At 34.7% G+C, this 11,556-nt stretch overlaps 1 protein-coding gene across 1 annotated transcript in view; it reads right to left on the reverse strand.

Moving 5' to 3' along the window:
• Positions 1-1,860: 1,860 nt before the first annotated feature.
• PNPT1 (polyribonucleotide nucleotidyltransferase 1) overlaps positions 1,861-11,556 on the reverse strand; it is a 48,984-nt gene continuing 39,288 nt past the window's right edge. Inside the window, 7 exon segments of the mRNA XM_006159048.3 lie at positions 1,861-2,181; positions 3,965-4,012; positions 5,862-5,940; positions 7,726-7,781; positions 8,128-8,234; positions 9,966-10,051; positions 10,426-10,507. Coding sequence (XP_006159110.1) covers positions 2,023-2,181; positions 3,965-4,012; positions 5,862-5,940; positions 7,726-7,781; positions 8,128-8,234; positions 9,966-10,051; positions 10,426-10,507 — 617 coding nt within the window. The 3' untranslated portion in view covers positions 1,861-2,022.

Genomic DNA, 11,556 nt, shown 5'->3' on the forward strand with positions numbered 1-11,556 from the left:
ATACATGTATCTTTAAAATCTTTGGTTTGGGGACCAGCAGTTAGCATAATGGCTATGTCGCTGAACTCCCATGTAGTTGACCGCGGTTTGAGTCCCGGACCTGGCGACTTACTCATGCCGGGTGCGTGCGCATGCGTGCCCAAGATCCCGAGAGGAGAATGGAGGAGAAGGGATTGCGGCGTGGCCATCCCCCCTAGGGGGTGATTTCTCACTTTCTATCTCTCTCTGTCTCTCTCTTTCTGGCGAGCACATGCGCCCTATAGCGAAAACCTCTCAAAAAAAAATCTTTGGCTTGGCCAGCTGAATTTTTTTTCTTTTTAAAAATTTAATTAAATTAATTAATTAATTTATTTTAGAGGTTTTTGATATAGGGCACATGCGCTCACCAGAAAGACAGAGAGACATAGAAAGCAAGAAATCACCCCCCCCCAGGGGGGATGGCCACGCTGCAATCCCTTCTCCTCCATTCTCCACTAGGGATCTTGGGCACGCACACACACGTGCCCGGTATGAGTTTAAGTCGCTGGGTCCAGGACTCAAACCGCGGTCAACTACATGGGAGTCCAGCGACATAGCCATTACGCTAACTGGCCAGCTGAATTTTTTATATTTTATAAACTAGTTAGCCCTGTGTCATGAATTTATATATATTTTTATTAGACTTATAGGTTTACATCTTAAAATATGACTTCAATGTACAATTTACATTTTTGTAAAATTGTGTTTTAAGTGACAGAAATGAACGATTTCACTGATATGACTAATAATTTTATCATTAATCTCTATAAATGACTATTTCAAATATATATTTACTTATCTATTTTTAAAAAAAATTATTTTGGTGAGATTTTTGCTATAGGGCGTGTGCCAGAAAGACAGAGACAGAGAGACAGAAAGTGAGAAATCACCCCCCAGGGGATGACCACACCACAGTCCCTTCTCCTCCATTCTCCTCTCGGAATCCTGGGCACGCACGCACATGTGCCCAGTATGATTTTTAAGTCATCGGGCCTGGGACTCGAACTACAGTCGACTACTTGGGAGTTTAGCGATATAGCCATTATGCTTACTGCTGGTCCCTACTTATCTATTTTTTAAAAGAATTATTTTATGTAACTTTATTTATTCTTATTTATTTATTTAAATTTGACCAGAGAAGGACAGTGAGAGAGAGGGAAAAAATGAGAAAGTAAGCCACCAAGTCCAGAACTTAAACTGCAGTTGGCCATGTGGGAGTCCAGTGCCCTTAATCACCATGCCACCTGCTGGCCCCTCAAATATGTATTTATTAACTGAAAATCATAATTGCTCCAACTCTTATACCGTGAATATCCACATACACATTTAAAAAATGTCCTAGTTCTATTTGATCAATTAATGATTTTTTCTATATTTAGCTAAATTTTAAAAATGTACTACCTCATTCTAAATGTAATTCCATTTATGTCTGTTCTACTATGTTTACAGTTTTGTGACCAATTTGAAAGTCATGATATTAAAAATGGATCAAATTACTTCCCTCAACTCCTTACGGATACTGCCAATTGCCCTGGAGAGGAAATGTTTTTGAAAATGGCTAGTTCTAGTTTGTGAATAGTTAAAGGCAAGTAGAGTTGTTTGTCAGAGGTGAGCCATAAGATGACTAAGGGCAAACAATCACTATTATATATAAACAAGAAAAACACAGTATGTAGAAAGAGCTATTATAACAGTGTACATGATAGACTATTTCTAAGCTTTTCAGATACTGCAGAATTACACGAACAAAGGGTAATCTTTTCTAAATGTGTAAATGGCTTATTTTTAATAATAAATATTTCTGGATTTATGATGTAAATTATATGCAAATATAGGTTACCCTTAAAATTAAAAAATGGCACACGTAAATGAGCATTTTAATAAAAATAATTAGAATATATTAGAGTACATATAAGTCTACACACTAAAAGATACTACTAAAATTTTGCTCAACAGAATACCACCCTAGAATTCTCAAACGAAACAAAACAAAATAACAAAAAATCACCGAGAAGAATTAGATGATGACTGTGAGACAGGTTCTCCCAGTACAATACTGCTTCTATCATTAAGAGTTCTGACAACAGTAGTAGCTGGAGACTGAAGAACTTTACGAGAAAGCCTCATTCTTCCATCAGCAGGATCACGACCAAAGTATTTCACCTATGTTAAAGAAACATACACTTTTAAAGTTACAGCACATTGCTCAACATCCAAATTAAAAGATAGTTAAATTTACATGATTCAAAAAAGAGAATCATTAATGTTGTTTGGTACTTGTTCACTGAAAGCATAGCTCAATGTTAAGTAGAGGTATATGTTTAATAAATATAGTCTGGCTAGTTTTTTTTAAAAAAATGGGAACTCAGCTGTCCAATTACAATATTCTGTTATACTCCTCTTGTCTTTTTGTTTTCTCCGGGCCAAATTCCCACATTGGAAGAAAAGCCAAGGCCACAGTGAATGATTTTAGACAAGGACTTTCTGAGCCTGTGTTATAAAGAATACAGGATTAAGCTTAGGTCACTTAGATTTTCACTACTTGCTCAAAGGACCATCACAGTAGACTTTACTTGGCTTCCCCCCTGGAAAGTGAAAAGTTGGGAAAATGTGGCAAGTTTAAAGTGTCTCCTGATGTAAAAAAAAATGACCTAATTCAGAGATATTAGTTCTTAGCTTTCCCTCGAGGCTACCTGAACAATGGGACTACAGCCTGGAAATCAATTCCAAGCATTAGTCACTTAGGTCATAGGTATTAGGTATTACTGGAATAGAATGTAGTATGGTCAAAAACACCAGACAAGCAATGACTTCTTTCATCCACTCATAAAGGGCTATAAAAACAGTCGAATCTGTTATTAGAAATCTAGGCCTGAACAACATTTTGAGCTTATCAAGCTCAAAAACTTTTAAGCTTAGATAGTAGAGAAATGATTAAAGTCTTGTCATTTTGGCCAGAACCGCCATCATCTGGTAATAAACCAAAATGATGAACACAGAGGGAAAGAGAAGAGGCACCCAATATATGTTATCTAGGCCTTTTAGAAAACATGGAGTGGTTCCTTTGGCAACATATATGCGAATCTATAAGAAAGGTGATATTGCAGACATTAAGGGAATGGGTACTGTTCGAAAAGGAATGCCCCACAAATGTTACCATGGCAAAACTTGAAGAGTCTACATTACCCAGCATGCTGTTGGCACTGTTGTAAACAAGGGCAAGATTCTTGCCAAGAGAATTAATGTGCATATTGAGCATATTAAGCATTCTAAGAACAGAGATAGCTTTCTAAAACATGTGAAAGAAAACGACCAGAAAAAGAAGGAAGCCAAGGAGAAAGGTACCTGGGTTCAACTAAAGCGCCAGCCTGCTCCACCCAGAGAAGCACACTTGTGAGAACTAATGGAAAGGAGCCTGAACTACTAGAACCTATTCCCTATGAACTCATGGCATGATGGATGATTCAAATAAACTAATCTATGGTCTATTAAAAAAAAAAAAGATTAAAGTCTCAATTCCTCAAAGATGATATTCCAGGCTTTCAACAAAGTTACAATGATCAGAGCTCTCGTGTTTATTCCAAATTACTGAGTCTGCATAGCCAACACTAACCTGCTCATGTATTGGGTTGTCAGAAAAGTCATGACATATTTTTTTCTATGCAAAAATGTATCATGATTTTTCTGACAACCCAGTATTTTCTAAAAGCTCTAAAGATGGCTACTACTTTAGCTAAAATGTAGGAGGATCCTTGAGGGAAAGAATTGTGTCTTAAATCTTTAATGATTCTGGTTAGACAATCTTAAGCAACCCTAAGGTTAAAAAACAATGGTGTAAATAAATAATGCATACCATAAATATTGATTCTATCCTTCCAGCTTACTCTCTGAAAACAATAATTGAAACTTCCAGTACAATTTTCAACAGAAAGGTTAACACAGGTACCTGAATTTCTTGGCCAACTTCTAATCCTAGGGCAGTGGGATGTTTAATCTGAAAGAAAACACATTTTATCTATTAGTTCTTGTGCACGGTTATCTAGTATCCATAGAAGTAGATTTTTTCCCCCCAAGTAGAAAACAGCTTTATTGGTTTTTATAATTATAAAGTCTATTAAATTTTGTTAATTAGGGGCCAGCAGGTGGTGTGGTGGTTGAGGTGCTGGACTCCCACATGGCCAACCACCATTAGAGTTCTGGACGTGGAGGCTTGAAAATCATGCCAGGCACATGTGTGCATGCCCGAAATCCCAAGAGAAGGGTCTGTGGCATGGTCATCCCCCTGCCGAGGTGATTTCTTATTTTCCTTTTCTCTGTGTCTATCTTTTTTGAGAGGATCCACAAGCCCCATGGCAAAAACCTTTAAAAAAGTGGTAATTTGTTTTAAATTCCAGTGCTGCAAATGTTAATGATAGGTGAGTCTAGACAAAAGGTAAGTATTTATCATATTGTTTTTTCAACTCTACTATAGCTTTAAGACTTTTTAAAGTAAAATGTTAAACAAAAATAAGTAAGTTGGATCATGTATTCATGTACTCTAAATGTTCTCTGAGAACAATATATGTTACAATAGAATTTCTAGCTCCACAGATGTTTACCAAGCACTCTCCAAAAAGTTTGTCCTAATTCACAATCCTATCAGTAATGTATCAGATTATTCATCTATTCTCTTACTCGCATTGGGAATTTCCAACTATCTGAAAGTTAAAAATGATATGCTGATTTTACTCACATTTTAAAAAATTACTCTTGATCATGAATTAACTTGTTGACTTAAGAAAACTGTCCATATTCTTTACTCATTTTTCTAATGATATTCACCTTTCTTACTCATCTGCAAGTCCTTTGTACAGTAAAATTTCATCAATTTATTTACATTTTTGGCTTCGATATATTGCTGAGCTTTTCCCAGTAACAAGATTTTTAGAATATCCATATTCTTTTAGTGCACCTTCTTCTAAAGATTTTTCATTTCCTGACCACATTTTTTTAAACATAGAGTCTTTAATCCAGATAGAATGTGGTATAAAAATGAGTAGAGGTTCTGCTTTATAATAACAGCTATGCAAATATATTTTTTGAATAATACTTATTTTTTCACTGACTGAAAATGTAACTTACAGCATGTATTATAGTCTTATGTACATAACTGTATTTATTTCTGGTCTCTCTCTCTTTTTTTTTTTGTTACATGGATGATCTATTTCTGGACAAGTAACAGTTTTATTCTCTATAGCTTTATAATATACTTTAATATATGCTAAAATGGACACTTCATTTAATCCTCTGCCCTCAGTTTTTGTGAAGAGTCTTATATTCTTAGTCTTCCAGATCTTATCATGACTGATTGGTCAGTCGAAAACTGGAAAGCAAGGCTATATGTAGATATTTTTAGTAACTGCTACGAGCTAGCTCTAAATGTCATTCTGCCTCAGAATGCTCACTTTTTTTAAAAAAATTATTTATTTAATCTTATTCATTCATTTATTTTAATTTGACCAGAGAAAGACACACACATAGAGAGAGAGAGAGAGAGGAATTGAGAAAGCAAGCCACCAGGTTCGGGACTTGAACCATGGTCAGCCACATGGGAGTGTCCAGCGCCTTAACCACCATGCCACCTGCTGGTCCCTAGAATGTTCACTTTCTATTCCATCATGGAAAGAGAACATAAGTATCTCTGATAAACCATGTAAAATCTTTTGTCAACAGCATCTCTGTCATTTTCGTTTTCTGAATTTAAGCTAGGAGTAGATGAAGTATATAATTTTCACCAACCTTGGCAACTACAAATGGTATTTTAAGACAGTTATAAAAATCATCAAATCTGTTTTTCCTTTTACCTTTCGTTGATCAAGCTGTGTGTTATGAAGTAGGACTGCAGTCATATTTGGATACAGTTTTACCATCACCCCAGAATCTCTAGAAGAAGGAAATAAGAGCCCCATTAAAACAATAACTATCTATATATTTATAAATAAAACTGATTATGTTTTATAGGGGAAAAAAGATAAAAAGACCAAAAAACTTCCATTCTAACTTACGCTCCTATAACTATAAAAAGAGTGAGTACCAAAAAGACATTTATTTTTCACTTGAAAATATACCCTATATTTAAATACTTATGAATCAAGGAACAAAGGTAAAGGAAAAACACAGTGAAAAGTTTTTAGGATATATTGGGTTGTCAGAAAAGTCATGACACATTTTTGCATAGAAAAACATGAAAAAAATATGTTATGACTTTTCTGATGACCCAATATATTCTTCTGTGTTTTTCCTTTAAACTTTAAAAAAAATTTGAAATGAAATTAAGTATTTTAAAACAGTGTAGAATATCATTAAGCTATTAGTGATTTAAGGAAAGGTTTAGGTAAAAGAGGATCCCTATTTCATTAAAATACTTCTTTTCCTTTTTTCTCTAATTTACTAAAATAAGCTATCCCACCCCTTATTTTTCACCTGAAATATTAAATAATTTTTTCTGTTGTATTTTAATATTGTATTCATTTTAGATAGCATTGAACTGCTATGGCTGATAATTTCTTTTTTCTTAAAAATGGAGATTTTCTGATTTTGAAAATCCAATTTTTGTAGGTATTAAAAATGCTTAGAGGTTGAAACTGGCTTTTAAAAATACTTGCTACTCTCTTACACTGCTGGTGGGGATGTAAATTAGTCCAGCCACTATGGAGAACAATTTGGAGATTCCTCAAAAATCTACAAATAGAACTACCATATGATCCAGCAATCCCACTCCTTGGTATCTACCCAAAGGACAGAAGAATACTTCATTGGAAAAGTGCTTGCACATCAATGTCTACTGCGGCACTATTCACAATTGCTAAGTCATGGAAATAACCCAAATGCCTACGAACAGATGAATGGAACTGTGGCACATATCCTCAGTTGAATACTATTCAGCCATAAAAAACAACAGAACCCTGGCTTCTGACAGAAAGTAGATGAATATGGAAAATTTACTGCTGAGTGAAGCAAGCCAGGCTATGAAGGAGAGGCACTGTATGTCTCCACTTAATATATATCAAGGGTCTGCACCCTGTGACTAAAACAAATTGACTAATGGATATAGAAACACAGTATATTGTTGTAAATATCAGATATAGTGGGTGTGAAAGAAGAGGGACTGAGGAAGGACATTTAGAAGAAAAATAGGGAGGCAAATCATTAATGGCACAAAGAAATATGGTATTATCTGTTGAAGACATTTTGTAGTTCTATCAACTACACTAGGGAGAAATGTTCACATGTTGAAATACCAATTTTGTAAGCCAAATAATGTGACAAAATGTATAAAAGAAAATGAAATTAAAAAGAAAAACATGCTAATTAAGTGTGAAGTAGTACTATCTTTAAAAAAAGCCAGCAATAACTAAGTGAAGGAAGCATTAAGTCTATTTTGGGTCTCTTTATTACTTACTGGGAAGAATGAAACAGTAGGAGAGATTGTTAAAGAAAACAATTTACTTAGAAGAATCTATTATAACTGTAATACCATGTTACTAAAAATCTACAAACTGGTGTGGAAAATAAAATATATCACACCTTAAAAAAATAATGAATGATTACACAGTAACTGATACGTAATCTAAAGACCTTAAAATTTCAAAGTACTTAAAGCAAATGTGAGGTTAATCAAGGCTTTTAATATAGTGTATTACAACATAGTATACTACTTAATATTACCTGATTTCAGTTATCGTGGCGGTATATACTGCTCCAAATTCTAATTGCTGCTCCTGCTATAAGGAAAAAATAAGTCATAAGATTCATAAAAGAAGGGCCACCACTGGTATGGTGGTAAGGCACCTGGATCCCACTAAGCTGACTGCGGTTTAAGTCTTGGACCTGGTTGCTTGAAAAACATGCTAGGCATGTGCGCCCCCAAATCCTAAAGGCAGAATGGAAAAGAAGGCATTGCAGTGTGGCCATTCTGCCAGGGGGTGCTTTCTCATTCTGCCCCCATATACTTTCTCCTTTCTCCAGCAAACACGTGTGCCCAACAGCAAACATATTTTAAAAAAAGGATTAATAAAGAATATAGCAAAAAAGTAGAAACAGCAACTATTATATAAGATCTATACTTACATCATCTTTGCAGATTTCGTTAATAAAGTCTCTGGCCTCATGCATAGCACTGGGTGTTGGTGCAAATACAGAAAATGTTTCTTCATCCACCTGACTGACAGTTACACCTTTTAAAAAGATAATTTAACATGTTAAAGTTGACCTGCTGGGTCAGCTAGTAGCTTGGTGGTTAAGGCAGCCAGATTCCACATGGCCTACTGCACAGTTCAAGTACTGGACCCAGCAGCTTGGAAAGCACACCAGGTGTGTGTACATGGGTGTGCAAAATCCCACAAGGAGAATGGAGGGGAAGGAACTGTGGTGTGGCCATTCCTGCATATGGGATGCTTTCTTACCCAACCCCTGCCTCCCTCCAGATGAGCACACTAGTTCTATAGCAAATTAAAAGAAAAAAAAAAATGAAGGAATTCCTTCACAAACAAACACACACACCTGTTATGTATTTGGCATTGTACTAGGCTGTGGGGAATACAATAGTCAACTAATGTCTGCTTTCTTGGAGCACACCTCCTGGCAAAATAAAACATATCTGGGTTAATTTTAGAGGGTCTTGTTTTGTTTTCTTTTTAATTGCCACAGAGTATGTGCACTCACCAGAGAGACAAAATGATGGAGGGTGGGGAAGAAAGCACCCTTCAATGCAGTGTGGTCACACCACAATCCCTCTACTCCATTTCTCTATCCTGTTGAATTTTGGGCATGTAAGTAAGTACCTGCACCCAGTGTGCTTTTCAGGCTGCCCATCTGGGACTCAGACCACTGTTGGCCATGAGATCCAGCTCCCCTAACTATTAGGTTACAAAGTTAGCCCAAGTTTTATTTCTTTAATTATGTGTAGAAAGTATACTAGAACACTTCCTTCACCTCTTTTTTCTTTCTCCTTAACCTTTAAAGGGAATAGATGGATGAGGGACAAAATGCTAGTTTCTTAATCTTAGTCACTTGCTAAGATGACCGCTTCTCAACCTCTAAATAACCTTAAAGCTCCCAGGTAACCCAAACACTGCTTCCAGATGAAGAAAAAAAAAAAAAAACCCTAAAGAATACTATTTCTACATATGTTCACTAAATAAAAAAATCTATAAAAACCTAAGTGAAAGCAACAGAATATTAAGAAAATTAAAACATAACACTTCTAAAGTAACAAATTAAAAATTATTCTAGATATCCAATTTGAAAATGTCCCAAAACAAACTTGATGAATTCTTGGTCATCTTTCTTGAATACAGTTAAAGATAATCATTTGCTGATTTTTTTTTTTTGAGAGTTTTTTTGCTAGGGCATGTAGTGTACACATTGATTTTGGTACAAAAAGAATTTTGAAGCCTTCAAAGTTTTTTTTTTTAGTAACACAGTTTTTCCTAGTAATATACAATTCTTTGAACTTTCTGAAGTCCCTGTGTGTGCATATATACACACATACTACATACATACATATACACATAAACACACACTTATACCTTAAACCTTTATATATATATATATAATTATATTATATATATATATAAATAATGTTTTTAACTTGACCAGAGACAGAAAGAGAGAAAAAGTGAGAAAGCAAGCCACCAGGTCTGAGACTCGAACTGTGATCAGCCATATGGGAGTTCAGAGCTTTAACCACCAACGCCACCTGCCTGCCCTTCATTTGCTGATTTTTATTAAGAGATACACAGGAAACTCACAATGAAAACATGTCATATTTTTTTCTCCTGGTTTTTCCCTCTTTCCTCACATATATATTTTGGAGCAATATAGTAGTGCTGAATGAAATAGCTGGACCATTGCATGGTCTAATATTTAATTTTAAAAAAAAAACACAATGTTTAGACTAATCTTACCTGTTTCAGCCTGAAGTTTTTTTAAATTATATCCACCTGGTCCAATAAATTTTGCTCGTTTTGATAACGGAACCTGAACAGTTTCTGGAATGTAATACAGATAAATATATTATATAATTCAAACAGACATATGAACTTAAAACATGCCCTGGTCACTCAGGATACACACACACACACACACACACACACACACACACACACACCTTTTTTTTTTTTTCACGTTGACATACATAAAAATACTTCAATGTGAAACAGGAAAAGTTTGTTATTTTATCAAAATTACTGAAAAATATCCAAGAATATCTTACCAAATTTAAAGTATTTTAAGGATAACAGTATTTATAACATTATTGTTCTCTTTCTGAGATTTTAAAAAGTTTGAAATAGTACTTCTATATATTAATGTTTACTTTATCACAAAATCAGTCACTGTAATGTCACTGTAATATATTTATTACTGACAACTGGTCCATTTTCCTTTCTAGATGCTCGAGGCTTTGCAATAGTTTTGTTCATAATCTGTAATATTTCCTTCTTTGCAACTAGAAAAGATAAAAACACAATAGAAGTTATAACTACAGAAGACAGCAGGTGGCATGATGGTTAAGGCATTGGACTTCCTCATGTCTGGTACCAGTTCAAGTTCCAGAGCCGGCGGCTTCCTTTCTCACTTCCCTCCCTGTCTTTCTCTGGTCAAATTAAAAAAATAAAATTTAAATTAAATAATAAAATTAAATAATTCTTTAAAAATTTTTTTTTAAAAAGTTTTAACTACATCAAATAAATGTAATCTGAAATAGCTATACTCTTTTTATGGAGTAAAATTCAAAGTCTTTAGCTTAATAATCAGAACTTCCTGTGACCCAATTACCTTGAAAATTCACTTGTATGCCCTTGTTTATAAATCCTGTATTAGAGTTGTTTCATTTGTAAAAGTTGAAATTTCCCTGTCTTCTATCTTGGTGGTTGGCCATATGCTTAACATTAACACTTGATTTAAGTTAGCTATGTAAAATTCTTTTTTTTTTTTTTTTTTAAGTTTTGCTAGAGGTTGCATGTACTAGCTAGAGACAAACGAAGGGAAGGAAAGTGAGAATGACCCTTGTGCAAGAGGGATGGCCCTTCTGCAATCTCTTCTACATTCTCCTCTCAGGATTTTCCGGGTATGAATATACACGTAGTCGGTGTATTTTTAAGCTGCTGGGTCTTGGACAGAACCATGTAGCCATATGGGATACTTAACCTTCATACTACTGGCTGTCCCTAAAATTAATTTTTACTTATTTACTCATTCATTCAAAAGTAAGTTTTATTTATTTAATTTATTATTATTATTATTATTTTAAGTTTGTTATAGGACACATGTGCTTGCCAGAGAGAAAGTGAGAAAGCAAGTCACCAGGTCTGAGACTTGAACTGTGTTCACCCATGGGTATCCAGCACTTTAGCCACCATGCCACCTGCTAGTCACTCAAATTCTAACTTTGAAGTAGTATTTTATAATAAGCATAATGATAATTATAGTTTCCATTAACAAATTTGACAATAATGAAAAGAATTTTAGGCACACTGGCTTACCTGAAGCTTGTTG

Source organism: Tupaia chinensis, unplaced genomic scaffold (genome assembly GCF_000334495.1).
Source record: "Tupaia chinensis unplaced genomic scaffold, TupChi_1.0 Scaffold000622_1, whole genome shotgun sequence".
In the NCBI taxonomy this organism is placed as follows: Eukaryota; Metazoa; Chordata; class Mammalia; order Scandentia; family Tupaiidae; genus Tupaia; species Tupaia belangeri.